This window comes from Passer montanus, unplaced genomic scaffold (genome assembly GCF_014805655.1).
Source record: "Passer montanus isolate IOZ18808 unplaced genomic scaffold, ASM1480565v1 scaffold184, whole genome shotgun sequence".
Lineage (NCBI taxonomy): Eukaryota > Metazoa > Chordata > Aves > Passeriformes > Passeridae > Passer > Passer montanus.
The window spans coordinates 362,964-381,682 of record NW_024365826.1 but is presented as its reverse complement, the minus strand read 5'-3'; the positions used below and the strand labels follow the sequence as shown (position 1 = coordinate 381,682).

The window sequence follows — 18,719 nt, the reverse complement described above, 5'->3', positions numbered from 1 at the left end:
AAGGGTCGTGAGGCGCTGAGGGGAACGGGGCAGAAGGGCCATGGGGCGCTGAGGGGAGCGGGCTGCAGGGTCGTGAGGCGCTGAGGCACGGCCACAACGGGAGCGGGACCGAGGTACCGGGGGCACGGAGGAGAGCGGCTCACACGGCGGCCGAGCCCGTCCCGCGGCGGCCGCGCTGCCCCGGAAGAGGCGGAGCGGGCGGGCGGCCCCACGTGCGGCGGCGGTGGCGGCATGGCGGGGATGGAGCAGATGCAGCAGATGGAGCCGCGGGCCGGCGGCGCGGCGGTGACCGACCCCCGCGGGGTGCTGCGGCAGGGCCGCGCCTTCCTCGACTTCTTCTGGGACATCGCTAAGCCGGAGCAGGAAGTGCGGCTGGCGGCCACCGAGAGCCTCCTGCGGCACCTGCGGGAGGGCAAGAAGGTGAGGCGGGGGCCGGAGGGGCGGTGGGTGCGGGCGGGCAGTGCCGCATCGCACGGCTCATCGCTCCGCTCCCGCTTGGAGCGCGGCAGCGCGGACGGGGCACGGGCCGGGCGCGGGGGTCTGGCGGCCGGGCCGCGCTCGGAGCAGCCCGGACACCGCCCAGCTCGGTCTCTCTTGCAGGATGATGAGCTCAAGTACACCCTGAAGCGGCTGGTGGAAGGACTGGGAGCCACCCGCGAGGCCGCCCGCCCTGGGTTCAGCTTGGCCTTGGCGCAGGTCAGTGTTTCCCAGCGCGGGTCAGGATCCTGGGCAGCCTCTGTCCATGCTTGGGGTCACTTTTGCTGTCTGTGCAAGTCTAGAGGACTCCCTTCTGTGCTCATGGGAGGGAAGGCTCTCACAATAACCGTAGTTTCAAATGGTGCTAGTGTGCTTTAGAAACTTTTAAAGTTACGAACTATACCAATATCACATTCATACTACAGAATTCAGTCCTGCTTGAAGGACCATCCTTGATTTACAAATTTTGACCAAGTTTTCAATTATTTTCTGTTTATTACTATTACTGCTTCTTAAAACTGTCTTGCTCTTGGTCTTGGTTGGTTGATGTGGGATATCTGCCCTTCCTCTAAACCAGGTTGCTCCAAGTCCCATCCAGCCTTGCCTTGAACGTTTCCAGGGATGGGGCAGCCACAGCTTCTCTGGGCAGTCTGTGCCAGAGCCTCACTGCCCTGACAGGGAATGATTTCTTCCTCATATCTAACCTAAATTGACCTTCTGTCAATGTGAAGTCGTTCCTCCTTGTCCTGGCACTCTGGGACTCCAGAGTCCCTCTGCAGCTCTCTTGGAGCCTCTTTAAGCACTGGAAGAAGCTCTGAGCCCTCCCTGGAGCCTTCTCCAAGCTTCACAACCCCAGCTCTCCCAGCCTGCTTCCTGTTCTATACATCTTTACTGATCTGGTTGTCTTTATTCTGGCCTGATAAAGCAGCACATCTGCTGCTGTGCTGAACAACTCTTCAGCTCTATTTTAGCTTAACCCAAGATAATGTCATGAAATGGAAGAACTGCAAACAGCTACTCCATCTCTCTCCTCAGGTTTTGCAGGCTTTTGAGGAAATTCCGCTGTGCAGCATTTTGGAACAGATAAAAGAAAAACACAATCTGGAAAAAGTGAAAAAAGTAAGTAAGCTCATGGCAACATTTGCCAACGGCTACTTTAATTGTTCTCTATTCTTTGAAGTCTTGGTGTATAGTGTAGTTTTGGGGTTCACGTTAAAGCAAGTGACTAAAATGAAATAACAAATATTTCTAGAAGTTGGAAGTTGATGACATTGTCATCTGGCCCTGTTTTAGGTGAGATTTGTCAGTGTGATGAAGAGGTACTCTAGGACAGTTCTTAACCATTGTGCAGGAGGTTGCTTTTCAGTATGTTCTCTTCCCATGGCGGGGTGTTCAAGGCTGGATTTTCCTGCCATCTTGCTCCACTGATTGTGTAGCTGCATGTGAGCTCTAGCCTCTCAAGAAAGTAGATTTTTACCTATTTTCTTATTTTTCTTTTTTTTTTTCTTTTCAGAAACTTGTGAGAAATGCTGCTTTTGGTAACTTTTTTGGAGTGATGGCTCTGTTCCAGTCTGGACGGCTTGTGAAGGTAACACTGCTGTCAGGTGTGTCAGTGGCTTCTGCTGTGGAAGGAGGATGGACAGAAAGGCTGGGTCACTGGGTAATCAATGCAGTGCCACTTGAAGCATCAAGTTCAGTTTGTTTCTGTTGTGCCATCCAAGGACTCTTTGTGCTTTTTTAATGTCTGTTCCTGAGGAGAATGTAGGAACTGTGTCAAATAGTACAGGAAGCTCCTACCTCTCCTGGAAGGAAGGGATCTGTTGTCACATCCAGCTGGAAAACATGATTTTGGAAAAAGCTGAGTGACCAATCAAGAAACAACTGCGTGTTTCTTATTACAAGTAGCCATAAACATCTAAAGAGTGGATTATTACCTGAGCCTTCAGCTTGATTTCTGATATATGTCCTGTGGTTTTGGCTTATCTTTCCTTTGTAGGACCGGAAGGCTCTGCTGGAGAGCATCCAGCTCCTCCAGCAGCTGACAAATCACCAAACACACCTCAGAGATCTCCCACGCAAAACCCTCATTGACATCACCTATGAGGTACAGGCACAGTGTGTGGGCTTGGGGCTTGTGGGGCAGGAGCAAGAGAGGGCTTGGCTTTGGGGTCAGATTGTCCTTTAGTTTGTTCATAGCTGGAAGTTACAGAGGGGTGGAAGAGTGAGTGTAAACTGTGGCAGCTGTCCCTGTATTGCCTGTGGGCAGATGCTTGTGTTCTGGGAAGGGTGCTCTGGTTTAGCTTGGTTTGACTTCATTGTGGACAATTCCTGTTGTTTTCCATTTCACTTGCTTGGATTATGTATTAGACCATGTGCTCCTTTGGAGAGATGTATGCTGAAAACTCTGTACAGCAAACCACCTTTTTTATGCAGCAAACCTGGGCCTAAAGTTGAATTTTGGGGTGTTGGGGATGAAATTATGTAGGGACAAGGAGTAAAGAGCTCTGAGGATGTAGTAAAAAAAAGAGTTTATTTCCTTTTTTGAAGTGGATATTATTTGTAGACATGAAGACTAGCTGTGGTAAATAAAGAGTTCCCTTGTCCTTGGTTGCTCGGCTGTACAGGCAGAGCAGTCAGACAGCAAGAGAACAATTGCAGCTGGAGTCAGTTGACCAGAATTGCTGTCTGATGACAGCAGTGTCCTACTCCCCATGGTTAGCACCTGGGACTGTCTGGCAGTCATAGACACATCCATTATTTATTTTTCACTGTGTCACCAAAGACTATTTCTAGAGTTTCCAGAACACTGCAGGCTTTTAGTAAAATGTCCTCCAATGCAGATACTTTAATGTGATTACTTCACTGCAAGTTAGTAAAATGCCCTCAGATATTTCTTATATGCTCTCACCCTCGTTCCTGTCTAGGTACCTGAAGCTGTGTTTGAGGAGGTCCTGTTTGACATCTTGCAAGGTGACCTCTCTTCAGCCTTCACATCTCCAGAGAACCTGCACCTTTTGCTTGTGGGAATGCAGAAATTCCCTGGTGTTCTGAAACCTAAAAAGCTGAAGAAGCTGTTTGGCTCACCTACTGTTGTAAATGAGGAAAATGTTTCCAGGTAAGTTCTTAAATAAGGAGGTTTAAATGAACATTATTTTCCTCTTGGCTAGCAGTGAGAGAAATGTGGCTGTGATTCTAATTCCTGCTTGTATTTGCCACTGCAGGTGCTGCTAAGAGTTAGGTGTTAATTGTTATGCAAATTCCCAAGTTATAGTTGTGACATTTCTCCCACGGGGCTCAGCCTGCAGTTCTTGGGAAATGTTCTGTGTCTTTCAGCAGGATGAATTTGGCCTTCAACAATTCCCTTTCAGGTCATATCTCTTACATTATTTTATTTCTTCTTCTAGACTTGTAGAGCTGTTGAAAAGTGCTGCCAAGTCTGAGAAGGAAGACAAGAAATTGCCCAGTGTAGTGTTTGATTTGCTACAAGTTGCACTGAAGGAAGGTGCCTTTGAACTGTTCTGGAATGAAGTTGTGGAGAACGGGCTATTGAAGGAGAAATCAGCACCTGTGAGGTTTGTTTCAACATCCACTGTTGGTGGTTTCCCATGTTATCCTTCTGTTTCTTGACCCAGAGGTTTTGACTTTCATCTCCCTGCACGCTCCTGTACCCTGCCCCAGCACTTCCTCTGTGTCTCAGCCCTGTGTGTGGATTTACTGCTGTGCTTTAGCCTGAGGGAATGTTCTTTGTTCCCACTCAGTTCCATGTGCTACCGGTTGCTGGGCAGTGCTCTCCCCTTGCTGTCCCTGGAGCAGCTGCAGGTGGTTCTCAAAGGGAAGGTGATGCTGCACTATGGAGAACACGTGGTAGCAACTCAGGTAGGTCTTTGAACAAGCTAAAGGCCGTGTCTTGAGCACGAAGAAGTCTCTGCCCCACTTCTAGTTTCAAATAATCTTGTATAAAAAAAGTTTATGTAATATTAGACATTGAACTCTTACTAAAAGCAAGGTTGTGGTATGACCACTGGTTGCACTGGACTGAGTATAGCCTATGTTTGATTGTCATTGCCTATTTTTAGGGTGTGGAAACTGTTCAGCACTGTCTCACCTGCTTTCATTGCTACTGCCAGGAAAGCTCTAATGAGGGGAGACGCAGAGGAAGGGCAGCCCTCAGCAAACTGACAGTGTCATGTGTTGTCCTTTAACTGTCCCTTTGCTTTTGTGTGTCCAGAAGCTCCTTTTTGTTTATCATTGTGCTGGGTGTCGCATGAACATTGGAAGGCAAAGGCAAAAAGGGACAACTCGTGCTTTTGTTTGTTAGTTCTTGTTTCAGTAAGCACATCTGAGGTTTTAGCACAAAAATTATTTGGAATTGGATTTTGGAGCTCCTCTTCCTCTTTCCCTATTGGGAAGCCAGCAAACAACACGAGCCTGCAGTAAACAGAGGAAAAGCAAAAGGGGAATACTGATAGAACTAGTTTTAGCTTGGCTTTTTGTGGTAACACAATCCCAAACCTCCTCACATGTGCCCAGAATAGTTGTTGTCTCTTGAGAGAGATAGGTCTGTGTGATCTTTCTGTTCTTTTATCAGAGCAGCCATTGGTGTGTGGGTTTGCTCTGCAAATACTGCATACCATGGTGCCTCCCTACATGGACCAGCTTCCTCCAGGATTTATCCACTGGCTTAGTAGTTTTCCTATTTCTTACTTTTTGTGCTTGTTGCACAGTAAATTAGGCTGTGATCTTCCATGTGCTTCAAAATTTTTTTATTTGGTTCCTGTTTGCAATGTACAAATCCCCTGAAAACAATGAGACTAAATGGAAGAAGCTCCTGATATTGTTGATGATGAGAGAGTAATGATGAAAAGATCTTTGTTTGAATTTGATTTGGGTTTTGGTGTTTTGTTTCTTGACATAGGTTGTTTTGAGAAGTAAATGCTGTTACCTTGTAGTTCCTTATGGGATTCTGGTGATTGTTGGAGATGGAGCTAGACAAAGCTGGAGTCTGTTATTTACTGGCAGTTATCTTGCTGATTCCACTTTTTTAATCAACAATAGAGTAAATAAACATGATTCACTTGAGAGGTCCCTTCCAACCCAGGCCATTCTCTGATTCTATGATTTTTATTTACAGAGCCATTCAGTCTGAGTGTGAAGTTCCTGACCTGCTTCTTTGACCATGTTTTTCAGTCTCCCCAGGGATTTAAGTTTGCTGCAGAAATGGAGGGATATATTGATACATTTCTGAGTGGCTGCGATGACCCAGAGAGGCAACTGGCTGTGATGATGGGCTTCTCTACCCTTACTAATCAAGGCAGGCCAGTGTTGTTGAGTGCTTCCAGGGTAGTCAGACACCTGCAGGCAGTGGCCTTGCAAAAATACATCTGCTGGCTCAAAGACATGTTCCTCAGGCCAGACTTGGACTGTTGTTTAGACTTCTCAAGTAACCGGCAGAAACAGAACCGGCAGAACGCTGACATGTGAGTACGTGGGTATTGCACCTTCCTCTCAACATTTGCTGGTTCCCTTGCCATGAGTTGACAATTGTTTATTTCCTCTGTCTCAGAAAGTTTAGCCCCAGAATTTGACTCTTTCGCTGGGATAAAATTCAGTTCTGCAAATTGTGCAAGCATATTGAGAATTGTTTATTTCCTCTGTCTCAGAAAGTTTAGCCCCAGAATTTGACTCTTTTGCTGGGATAAAGTTAAATTCTGCAAGCATATTGAGATCCAGCCAGCCTGCCCAAAGCAAACTGCATCACCAAAAGAGCCTTTTCTCTTCTTTTTCTAGTCCTGACAGTTGCTTTGGAGAATATGTCTGGTGGTTTCCTCTTTCACTACAGCTTCTCAGGTCTTTGTGGGAAATGTGCCTCTTTTTTACCTGTGTGTTAGACACGCTGGCATTCAGGCCAGGTTATGTGTTACCTGGCACCTATAAACCTCACTCTACTGACTGCTGCAATTCTTGGAAGTGCTTTTTGCTCATCTGCAGACTCTCTGTGGGGTAAATAGGTCGCCTTTTGCATAGTAAAAAGCAAACTTGAGAAGATTGTGTGTCTTCTTTCTTACCTATTACTTTGTTACTACATAACTTTGCCAGTTTTAGTGTAAAGCCTCTAAATATCTGAAAGTCACTTCTTGATGCAGTGGATTGTGCAGTGTATTTATGTTGGGTTAGTTTTAAGCTGCTGATTGTGCCCTCCTTCTTATTCAAAGAGCACAACAGAAGGTTGCTCGATTGAGAAGATGGATCATCCACCGGCTGGTTAACATCACTGAAAGTGCCACCAGAAAAGAGGAGAGCCTTGTGATGGACATTGCCAGGTGAGACTGATGTGAAGACACACGTGCTTGGGATAATTCTTTGTAGCTCAACAGCAGTATTCCGGATAAGTTGTCCCCATGACACTAGGCAAATCCAGTAGTGGAAATGCTCCATAACAAGTCATTTAGGAGACTAGGTTTTGTTTTCAAAATACCTTCTGCATCTTCTGCATGATTGGACTAACCTGTGTCATAAGTAGTTGGCACTTAAAATCACATCAGTCCCATTTATTTTCAATAAATTTTCCATTCCTGCTTGTCTAAACTGCTTGAAGATACTATTTTTAATATCAGGTCTTAATAAGTATTTTTCTGTCGCTTAAAGTGTCTTGGAAAGTGTGACCCACATCTGACAGTCTTAGTACTGTGTTTTGTGGTCTTAAATGTTGGTGCTTCACTTTTGTGAAGTCCTGAGCATCTTTTTCTCTTCTTTACCCTGTGTATCTTGAGAAAAGAGCCTCATTGTAAATAGTGCTTTTTTCAGTGCTTGGACTTCCTTGAATGTGGAGCTGTTTGGTTTGCATGCGTGGGCTGATTTTGCTTTGTTATGACCAATCTGGGTTTTCATTTTGTTCCTATTTCTGTCTATTCTAGGTTTTGCTTCTTCCATGCTTTCTTTGTTGCTAAGAAGAAGAATTCCCAGATAGCTGAGGCTAGTGTCCTTCCATCAGAGCCCCTAAGTGAACGGGATCATACGGAGACAGAAAACTACTTCTTTGGGTAAGGATTTGATTGCATGCTTTAAGCTTGGAAATTTCTATTTTTTCCTGAGAATAAGATCACCTTGTGAATGGCAGGGCAAGAAGTTTGGAATGGTAGGCTGCTAATGGTAGAAGCATTTCTTTGACTCCAGCACAAGGCTTTTTTTATGGAGATGGATTTTTCAAAGATCATGCTTTGTCCATGACAAATGAGTATATATGAGATGATATTATATGTGAGCTGATGTGGCAGGTGTGCAGTTGAGCTCATACTGCTTTTTCCCATAGTATTTCCATTGTCTCTGTTGCAAGCTGGAAGGGGAAGGACCCAAGAGGGAGGTGCTGGGTGCTGGTGGCTGTTGCCTTTCTGGCCACTCTGTGTGTGAGATGCTGGTGACTCCACAGCCCTCCCTGTGCTAAGGAAGATAGAGTTGGTAATAGATGTTTTTAGATGATTGCCAGACCTCAGTAGAAGAAAAGTAGAGGACACGGTGGGACACAGAGTGAGAAAAAACTGAGATTAATAGTGTCCTTCAGAGTGCCAGGTGGCTTGGAACCACCAAGATAATGAGCTCTGCACTACTGTCTTGGCTACATGTGTGGGTTGAAAGTTGGGCACTGTCAGTCTGGCTGCAGTGAGTGACCAGAGCTCTAGCATGAGAGTTCTTGGTGGGTATTACTTTGGTAAGCAGGAGCAGGCCATTTGGTTCCTCTGACAGTAACATGGTGCTGTTTCTTTGCAGGTTACTTCAGACATTAAACACCCTGCCTGTTTTGGGGGATACAGCAAAGGCTGCAGCCTTGAGAGAGAAGCACATCCATGGTGTGACTGCAGATGGGAAGCTGTGGATCTTTCTCCTCGTTGAGTATGCCAACAAGCTGCTCTCCAGTGAGCATGTCAAAGCTGTGAAACCTTTCACCAAGGAACAGAGGGATATCTGGGAGAGGTGAGATGCTTGGGAAGCTGGGTGCTGGGTTGGTGAAGAGAAAGGGGGGAAAGCCCTCCTCTTGGTTTCTCTTTAGGACAGTAAAAGAGCTGCTGTGTTTTCTTTGCCTTGTAGTGTTCTGGTTGCTGTAGCACAGCCATTCACAGGCAGTGGCAGTTCTTTTTCTTGCCTTTGAGTATCCTGCACCCATGGCTGAGTTTCAGAGTCTTTCTGTTTCTTTTCACCCCATTCCTTTCTTTCTCTTCCTTCTATGTGTTAACTATGTGATAGCCGTGTCTTTTTCTTCATTGTCCTTCTCCCAAACATGATTGCAACAGTCTGCTCATCTTTTCTCTTAATAATGCCTGTACAAACTTCTCAATGACTCTTTTCTGAGTTTGATTCCCCATAAAGGTCTAGCCTTGGCTGTGGTATTAGGAATGTATATATTTTTATAACCCACATTCAGTCAGATACTATTATTGGGTTAAGATTGTGTACTAAAAGAGTATCCAATGCCGATGGGTGAAATGTTAAGTACACAAAACAGTACTATAGTTTTGGTCACAATTTTAGTCTAGTCATATGAGACGATTTGCTGTTGTAATTGTGAAAAACTCAGAGAAGTTTCTTTCTTCAGAACACTTCAGTCTGTGAAGGATCTGCAGAAGAAGGAAAACAAATCAGACAGTGCCAAAATTGGTGCTTTCCAGCAACTTCTGCTTTCAGTGGCCATTCATCTTTTCAAGGTAACATGTCTGAGGAATATTTCTGTAGTATAAAATGGGCTGATGGCTGGGGTTTCTGAACACCCAGATGGGGAGTTTCTCTGTGTTCAGAGATCCAGCCTTTCAGAACCTCTGGCTTCTGAAAATGGGCAACTGGCAGCTAGTAAACTGTGATTCTTATGCTGTCTGTAAACATGTAGTGGGCAAAGCTTGGCCTGACCATTAGTTCTGCCCTTGATTTGCTGCTGACTTGAACAGCAAAAACTTGAGTTGTTTTTTTTTTTCTGCAAAAGAGTTGTAGTAGGTGATTGTAATATTTGTACCTGTTTAGAGTGGCCCTTAGATTTGGAGCATATTCCTGTTGTTGTTGGTAGTGGGGAGTTCTGAGCCTGTTCCCTGTCTGTTTGTGATCAAACAGAATCAGCCTGAAACAGTGGATGTTCTGAGTGACCTTCTGAACTGCACAGAGAGGGCATTCAGCAAAGAAGCCAAGAAGAAGAAGACTGGTGAGTCCTTCCTACAGAAGGAAAGGGCGTGGGATTGTTAATGGTCTGTCAAAGACAGAAGATGGCAGTTCTGCGTTAGTGAAGCACTGGTTGTGGCTTGAGGTATTTAACCCCAGGAGAATCATTCATTCTCTTTCTGTGCCATTCTAAGTCTTCTGCCTCAGCTCTCTGTCTGCCCTGTCAGTGGGTTGTGTTCCTGTGTGCCTTGGAAAGGAGAGCTGAGCTCCACAGCTGCCCTTATTTGGATATGAACTCCAAGGGAGTCATTCTCCTTGGGTGATTGCTCTGTGCAGGCCAGTGGCTGGTGGTGACCTGGTGGTGTCTGCCTGGCAGAGCTGAGGGCTTGAACACCCAGCAGGCATGAAACATGTTTCCTTCTTAGCTTGAGTTCTGAGCAAGCTAAATGTGTCCTCTGTGTATACACAGCATGTTTGGAGATGGAGGCTGATCCTTGTTTGGGGCCTGAGGACCTCTAGGTTGGGACTTGATCAGAAAAAAACTTGGTTTGATCTTCTGATTTCCTCTCCAACTGTGGTCTTTTTCTCCTGAAATCTGTGTAAATCAATTTGAGGGCACTGTGAAAAGAAAAGCTATAATTCTTTGGTGGTTTAGTTGGTTGTGGAGCAGGATTCCTAAACTTTTGGACTAAAGGACAAATTTCAAATGTCATCTCTTTTCATGGGCTGCTGTGACTTCTGATTTCACTGGAAACACTATAAAATATAAAATACATACTTTTGCTGACCATCTGTTAATTGCTTTAATGTGGCCAAGTAGGTATCAGACAACTTGCAGAACTGCTAATCTAAGTAATGATTTAATAAATAATGGCTTTTGTTACCTGGTGAGCCTTTGCAGTGGTCAAAAGACCATTTCAAGCATGTTTCTCCCTGTGGTTTCTTCCTCCCAGCCTTCTGGTCTGTGTTACTGAGTGGTGCTTTTAAGAGTCAGCTAGAAGGACAATTTTTATTCCTTGGTGAATTTTTCTGTACTTTCTTACTGATATACCAATGCCTCTTCCTGTCATTGTTTGTTTGTTCCTGTGCAGACAACTCGGAGCCAGGATGGGTTGAGGTGATGGTGGAAATCCTTCTCTCCCTCCTTGCCCAGCCCAGCCTCCTCTTACGTCGGATTTCCAAGAGTGTGTTTGTATGGATATGCCCTAACCTGACCAAGAGGGGCTTGCAGCTGATCCTGGATGTAAGTGAGGCCCTTTTTACCGTTTGCCTGTTTTGTCCCTAACACATGTATGTACAAGCATGTCTCGATTTTGGGTTTAATTTAAAGTCCACTTGATTTAGGAACTGTCTGATGATGTGTGCTACTGAATTTGAGCTGTAGTTTAGAGAGAGTTTGGGCTATTTTTTGTTTTTGTGGGGGAGGAGTTTGGTTGTTTTTACAGGAGCCTGAGATCTGCTAACTTCAAGCTGTATTATTTGATAGTTTTAGGCTGAAGAAATTCCTGGGTCAGTTTATATAACTGGTAGATTTTATATGTGAGTATAAATGGTAAAATTTATTTTTTCTAGAAAGGTTCTTTTTTCACAGAGGTGCTAAAAATAAGTAACACAAAAAATCTGAATTGGTCATACCACTAAGAAAGGTGATGCCTACTGAGAAAATAATATGTGGATGGCAAAGATGGGTTGACAGGTACTTTGTGATGAACCTAATACTTCATTTGAAACAAACCAAGGTGTGTGATGCCACCAGCCTCTTCAGTTTTCTCCACCTTTTTTGTTACTTACAGGAAGAACTTGGCATATTAACAAGCAGAAAGTTAATGCCCTTACTTAAAATTCCATTATTCAGCTGGTTTACTATGCTGAAATTTCTGTCTGTTGTACACAAGAAATGGTTAAAAACAAAACAATGAAAAAATGCAAGTCCCTTTTTTTTTGTAGGTTTTTGACCCTAACCAAGAGCAAAATGAAGAAAGTGCAGTCGTTGTGATGGAAGAATCAAACAAAAAGACCAAATCTGCACAGGACACGGTAATTGTGCCATTGCCAGTGACAAACACTCCTCATATCCTCAATATTTAATCGTTCTCCTGGGCTGGGTTAATAGATTAACATAATTTCTCTACTTGAGGAAAATGGCTGTTGCTCTACTAAGATTTATTTTAAAGGTTCAGCACACAAATGGTTTGTTGGAAGTGCATACTTGAGTCTCCTGGCCTGCTGTTGTAGGTGTGGCTGGTTGAGTAGATGCCTTTCTGAGAAGAAATAGCTGCATCCTGAAAGGAGCACAGGCCTGTCCTTTCTGCAGCCACGGACAGAATTGTGGCTGTGATGCACAGCCAGCTGGATTCCAGATCTCACTTTTTTAAGGACTGTGGAGATTCAAGTCACAGGGCATTGCAGAGAGGAGGGTCAGATGGGAGCTGTTCCTTGGAAGCTTCTCTTTGATCCTTATTTAATATGACAGAGAAGTCTGTATTATATTCCACTTTAGCCCTTGTGGAGATCTGGTTCCCCATTATGTGTCTGTACTTGGATCTGAGGGCTAGGATGGCAGTAGGGGAGGGTTGAGGTTTTATTTCTGAGAATTGAGTTGGGCTTGTGTGGTGGGCTCAGGAGATGAACTTTCCTTCCTTAGGATGAAGAAGGAAGCGAGGACTCCTCGGATGAAGACAACACTGAGAGTGAAGATGAGGAGAGTGAAGAAGTTGATGATAATTTTCGCAGTCAGCTGATGAAAGTTCTCCAAGGAGGGAATGCTTTGGTATGTTTTCACTGCCACCTTGATACAGATACCAGGAGGTTGGGATGGTGAGGGATGATCTAGTGACCCTCATCCTGCCTGAACTCATGCAGTCTTGGCCCTTGTATCCATCTTTGTATGGCACTTGAAACAGCTCATGGTCTTAGGTGAGCTGTGGGAATAAGTCACTTGTCCTTTTATTTATTGTTCCTATGTCTTGAGCACTTTAGCTTGTTCAGTCTAGCCTGACACAGCTTGTGCTCCTGCCTGTAATAAATGAGATTGATGAGAACTAAAGCACTGAGATAGTGTTACTTGTGTTGGCTGGCCTGTGTGGAAGAGTGTTCCTTGAAGGCCACTCTGGAGACTTACTATAGCAGTGATAGAGTTTGGTTTAATGATCCCAGTAAAAGTTGCAGGTATAGCAACATGTGAACCTCTTCACTGAAGGAGGAACAGCACAGAGGGAGTCAGGTCAAAACCTCAGCCTCTTTCCTCTCCTGATCCTCTCTACATGTTAGTGCTGTGCAGCCAGATTACCTGATGGGAAATATAAGTGAGATTTCTCATGGGTCTGGGCATCTGTGTTCCCTCCCTGCAGTATTATTCTGGGTTAGCTACACCCCTGCTTGAGTCTGGTCTTGGCTCTGGCTCCCTCCCCACTGTCCTTCTGAAGTATATGAGTTGATGTGTTGGGTTTTCTCTCCTAAAAACAAAAGGAAGAAGATAAGAGTGATGAAGAGCTGGATGATGAGGCTATGATGGCTCTTGACAAGAACATCTCAGCCCTTTTTGCTGAGCAGCAGAAACGGATCCAGGCGAAGAAAGATGAGAAAGACAGAATACGGAAAGAGAAGATCCTGCGGAGGGATTTCAAGGCTAAGGTGGGAGAGAAGTGTTTGTGTGAAGTCCTCTGGCTTATTAGTATGTCAGCTGAGGCCTATGCATGCTGTGAGCTACCTAACACTAAGCAGTTTGGACATTCATGTGTGTCATGAGCTCCTGGAAGCTGGGACTGGATTGTTCTGGCTTTGTACAGCACCTGGCACAGCACTATTGGGGTCAGTGCTTGGGGCTTCACAGGCCTGTTTGAAAACCAGGATTGTGCTGTCAAAAAGTGCACCATGGTTTTCACTTGCTGATCTGAAACGCTTAAACTGATAAGATCTTTTCCTGCAGCTACCCAAAGATGCCTGTCAGTTTGTTTTTAAACTGGACAAGCGTGGTGTTCCTTAATGTGTAAAGTGCCTCGGGTCATTTTGCAACATGAGCTTTTTTTGCCAGTAAAATTGGGAGTTTTGCTAAACCCCCTGATTGGTTTTGACTGTAATGCTGAGGTCAGGCCGCTTGGTGTCAGCATGGACCTTCTGGGACATTCCAGCAGCCAGGGACAGCTCCAGCTGCTCCCAGACAGAAATGGGAGTCAGGAGGCAGTTAGCCAAGGCTGAATAGTGAAGTGGGCCAGTGGCTGTGCTGCATTTCCATTCTGATGCTGTTCTATAAAAAGGCTGATGTTATGCTGGTGCACTGTCTGTAATCCAAGGGGGCTTGCAGGGGTGAGAGCTGTCAGTCAGTGGTGCTAACAGGGACCTGTGCCAGGTTAGAGTGACTGCAGGTCTGGCCAGGTGACACTGGTTCTTGTAACTGTTCTTTCTAAATGGTGTCACTGCATGAAATAGAGTTGGAACCAACAGACAACTCTCAATCTTCAGTTTCAAATTTTAATTTTCAGTTTCCCATGCCTTAACAGTAGAAATGACACCAGAATGTGTACAGATCTCAGCTGTAAATAATTTTCTTCAGCCCCCTCCAGCTGCTCTACAGCCTACTGGTAGGTGCTCTGTGTAAATCCATCTTGCTTCCCTGTGTGCTGTACTCCTCACATGGATAACTGTGTTTGCAGGTGTTGGATCTCATTGATGTGTTCCTGGTTAAACAAGCAGAGAACCCCCTGGTGTTTGATATCATTGAGCCCCTGCTTCAATTAATTGAACAATGCATGAGCTCAGACTCTGACAAGCAGGAGGTGGATTTCCTCCAGAAAACAGCTAGTATCTTCAAGTAAGTGTCCTTGACCTCCAGGTAATAGAGAGTGGCTTTTGATAAACAGCTGTGGTGTTGGTTGACACCAGGAGCTGGTCTTTCTAAGGCTGAAGGCAATTGCTATGCTTAGAGATTGTGTAGGTTAGATTAATAGCACCACACACATACACAGTGCTTAGTCATAACCTGGAGGAAAGGAATTAGGATCTGGATTTTCTGTGCTAAAGGACTTGGAGTGTCAAACCTGTTTGCAGGTGGAAGCCTCTAGAACAAGCACAGGTACTGCAAGTATGGAGCCACTGAATACCTCCATGGGCCTCTGACCTCTGAGTCAGACCATGCAACAACTCCCAAGGCTTTCAGAGTTGCTGCTGTGGCTGGAACAAACTCTCAACAAGTTATTTCTGAGGCAGGCAGAGTGCAAATTCTCTGTTCAGGGCCAGAAGTGAGGGATGATACCAGCTAGACAGATAAAATGCATGCTGTGTCACATGTGTCCTGTGTGCACCACTTCTTGACATCCTAAAGCATTTTCAGTGCTGCTCTCTCTCCCCAGTTGAGAAGCAGTTGTGAAGTAACAAGGTTTGAGGTAGTTAGTGCCCTTTGTGGGAGCTCTGAAGGAAAGTCAGCTCTGATGCCTGAATTTGTGCTTGAAAGTGAAGAGTGTTCAGACTCCTTACCCTTCTTGCCACAGCCATGTGCTGCCCACAGATAGCATTGTTTGTCACCACTCACTGTGTTCTGCTTTTGCTCTCACTCACTCTGATAAAGTGATAAGTGTTCCTGGCCATCCTCCCCAGAGCTCTGTAGGTAACAGCTTTGCATTTGTGTGCAGGAACTCTCTGTGCCGCAACAAGCAGTACTGCAAGAGAGTGGCCTCCCTGCAGGAGGATGTGCATGCTTTAGTGCAGAGACTGGTCAAGAAAGCCTGCAAGCACAGCGACTCTGCAGTGGCTCTCTATTACTTCAGGTGAGTGTTCATAAGGAGCTTCTCTGCTGATGCTGTGAGATCTGAGCAGGTGTGATGTTGTGTGTTGAGGGGTCTGGGAAGCAAGAGCCTTGCAGAAGGTTTGGTACCAGCATCTGTGTCTTACATAAGGACTAGTCAGTCCTGGCAGTCTGAAGCATTTTCAAATATGTCTGGTTTTGGTGATTGTCTTTCATAGCTTCTGTGATACAGAAATGGTGTGGGATAGCATTGCTGTCTGATGGGAAGTGCTTCGAGGCTTCCTCTGGGAGTAATGCAGTGTGTGTGCTTCAGTGGGGAATGAGTGTAATTCCTAATCAACCTGTGATGATTGTTCTTTAAATGCAGTGTTTATTGTCTCCATGATAGCATAATGAAGGCAATAGCCATCGAATCCTGACTGTACCTACCAGTATTTTCTCCTTTGCTGTAGAATACAGCAAAATTAGGATACCCAGATATGTATTTGTTAGAAAGATGAGTGGTCTTGCTGTTCTGTGGTGTAAATAGGAGTGCCATTTACCAGCAGGCTGTCTAGTGTCATGTAGCCAGTTTCACGAGGACTTTCCAACTCAGTCTGGGATATTTCAGCTCAGCTGTGTGTGCAGTGGGTGCCATGTTGCATGGTCAACCCAGTGCTGTTGGACATTGTTGGTTCTGCAGCACATCTGCCCCATGGCTGTGCAGGAACTGTGGTACTTGTGGCAGCATGGGGCTGGCTGTGTATGCTGCATGGCTCCCTGACAGCTTCCCTGCACTGGCAGTGCCCAGTAAATACTGCATTTTCCACAAGCACAGAGGTCTGCATGCTCTCCCAGTGGAGAGTTCTCCAGCCTGAGTTCTCCAGCACATGGCAGCTGAGGCTGAGAGGCCGTGCTGCAGTCCTGGCTGAGCTGTGCAGGCTCAGAAACCCTGGGCAAGGTGCAGAACTCCTGCAGCAGTGCCAGTCAAAAGCATGAGCTTGAGGAAACCAGGCTGAGAGTGGGGATATCTGACTGTGATGACACATAATGAAATGATTCAGCTTCCTGAGATTTCTTTCTCTTTAGGTAGGGCCAGAGTGGGTTAGACTGAGAGAAGGGACCCTCTCAAATTCTGTAACCATCTTTGCTACAGAGTAAGCTGTCTGTGCCACTTGGCCTCTGCCCTTAGGTAGCTTCACTGTGGCACTGTGGTAACTGCTGTGTTCTCCCCTTTTCTTTTATAGTGCCTCATTGTACCTGCTCAAAGTGTTGAAAGGAAACACATCATCAACTGCTCCTCCCCCTGAGCCCGAGAAACAGAGTGACAGCAGAGCAAAGCAGGCATGTCAGGTAAGACTCAAGGCTGCTCCTGAGAATGTGTTTTGCCAGTAAAGCTGCATTACCTGGTTCTGCTGAGTGACCTTTCCGTGTTCATTGTCACTGGGCCTGCTGCTTGCAGGTACCTGTCTACCTGATCTCCATGAGACTGAAAAGTTCCCTGTGCCTTTCTGGCCCTTACCCTCCTGCCTTTCACCCTTTCCTGCCTGCTTGCCCATAGCCACAGGGGCTGCTGATTCAGTGGATCCATGTTGATGTCCACAGAAGCCTCATGGGTGTTTGTGCTGCTCTCCCTCATTTGCTGGTTTTTCCATTAAATTCCTGGCAGTCACTCTTGAGTTTTTTTCCAGAGGGTGCTGAGGAACAGGAAGACACAGAGCAGTGATGGATGAGAGTAAACTCCTATTCCCCTGAGGTTTGGGCTAAGGTGAAGGGTGAAGAGTGTTTGGAGCAGCCCTGATTTCAGTGGCAGTTGTTTGGAGGGACAAAATTTGATTGTGCTACAGGTGTCCATTACTAGAAGACCCTTAGTCTGATCCCCTTTCACCTACTGTCTCTGCTGCATTTCACAGGTCTCAGAGTAGGTGACCCTTTATATTGGGCAGCCCACTTCAGTCACCTCCACTAGAAACGCAGCAAGCAGTGTCTAAGTGTCAGCAGCTGACCCTGGCCTTGCCTCTGAACCCCTCAAACTGATCACAGGAATTAGTGCCTTCATCTTGCTGACATCTTGTGAGGTAGAAAAATAAACAGAGCTCCCTTGTGGAAATTAACACACATTGAAGTATTACTGGAGGCTGAAAAGAGAGCCAGTGTTTCTGGGGCTTAGGGAGAGGTGGAGGGGGTTAATCCAAATAGCTCCTGTGCAGTGCTGGGCCTTTTGTGAAAGAAAAACAAAATGGGAGATCTGGGGGGGAATATAAACAACATACTTGATTTTGAGGCTAGAGTGAGGCATGCTTCACAGCATCTTTGTGCAGTTTCTTATTCCAGTGGGAGCAGAGCTCTGGTCCTGGCCAGGCAGGGACAGAGCCAGCAGCTGACATGAGCTGCCAGTTTGAGAGAGATGACAGCTCAGTTCATGTCATGCTGCTGATGCTGACTGACATTGTGTTGAGGCCAGGGAGGTTTGCAGGGGGGAGCCAGAGACAGAGGTGTTGTGTGTTTCCAGTGAGCTGTGCTTTGTGGGCATAATTTGGAGGCTTTTAATAAGCAGGAAAGTGGAACTAGAGACACTAGGATGCAGTAGCCAAATCTAAGGAAAAACTATAGAATTTTTTCAGTAAATATATGTATGGAAGGAGAAATCAGTTATTTCCCCTGCAGACATGTGTATCAAGTAACTGCTAAGTAGAGACACTCAACTAGAAAAACTGAGGTAATATTTCAAGACCCATCTTCCTTGTTCCACTTTAGCCTGTGCTCAGCTGCAGTAGCAGTGGGAATTTGACCTGAGAGCAGGACACCATGTAAACTTGGATTTAGGTTTCCATGGGGCCGTGGAAAAATTCCTTGGGCAGAGGTTCACTATTGTGAAGATTACAGTTTTTTCCTCCTGGGCCCTAATTTTTCACTCTTGCCAAAGAGCAGTACTTCCCTGGCAGTATGAGAACAGTCAGGAATGTTGGGATGAAGTGCTCCACACTTGGCTCTGCCATGACTCCTGTTTGTTTAGATCCATGTAGTCTGAGCAGGTTGCTGTGTGTCTGGGATTCTTGTTCCCCACCAGAGGGGGATATTGGAACATGGACACAGTTTTGGGATTGCTGGATCCCTGATCAGTGCTAGGACTTGTCTGCTGAGTACCTAGGAGTCCTGGACATAGGTGCTAAGTGTGTGTAGATACAGATATGTACATACACTGAAATCTACAGATACCAGTATCTCTTCATCTGAGAACAAACACCATGTGCACAGCCCATCTACTGCAGCATGGGCCTGCAGTGCCCTGTGAGCCTGGTGTACTAGACATGCCAACCACAGCCTAGAGCACAGCCCCCACACTACATGGAGTGGGTGTAGTCCTTCTAGGAAGCTGTGCTGC

The 18,719-nt window shown here is 45.8% G+C and overlaps 1 protein-coding gene across 1 annotated transcript in view; it reads left to right on the top strand.

Moving 5' to 3' along the window:
- The first annotated feature begins 231 nt into the window (after positions 1-231).
- The window catches only part of MYBBP1A (MYB binding protein 1a), a 54,423-nt gene continuing 35,935 nt past the window's right edge, over positions 232-18,719 (top strand). The window contains exons 1-21 of the mRNA XM_039705781.1: positions 232-420; positions 601-696; positions 1,513-1,596; positions 1,991-2,065; positions 2,474-2,581; positions 3,402-3,592; positions 3,882-4,049; positions 4,236-4,353; positions 5,665-5,954; positions 6,690-6,797; positions 7,392-7,517; positions 8,242-8,445; positions 9,065-9,173; positions 9,571-9,658; positions 10,707-10,858; positions 11,563-11,652; positions 12,260-12,385; positions 13,084-13,248; positions 14,268-14,425; positions 15,243-15,377; positions 16,582-16,687. Coding sequence (XP_039561715.1) covers positions 232-420; positions 601-696; positions 1,513-1,596; positions 1,991-2,065; positions 2,474-2,581; positions 3,402-3,592; positions 3,882-4,049; positions 4,236-4,353; positions 5,665-5,954; positions 6,690-6,797; positions 7,392-7,517; positions 8,242-8,445; positions 9,065-9,173; positions 9,571-9,658; positions 10,707-10,858; positions 11,563-11,652; positions 12,260-12,385; positions 13,084-13,248; positions 14,268-14,425; positions 15,243-15,377; positions 16,582-16,687 — 2,886 coding nt within the window. The remainder of the gene's footprint in view (positions 421-600; positions 697-1,512; positions 1,597-1,990; positions 2,066-2,473; positions 2,582-3,401; positions 3,593-3,881; positions 4,050-4,235; positions 4,354-5,664; positions 5,955-6,689; positions 6,798-7,391; positions 7,518-8,241; positions 8,446-9,064; positions 9,174-9,570; positions 9,659-10,706; positions 10,859-11,562; positions 11,653-12,259; positions 12,386-13,083; positions 13,249-14,267; positions 14,426-15,242; positions 15,378-16,581; positions 16,688-18,719) is intronic.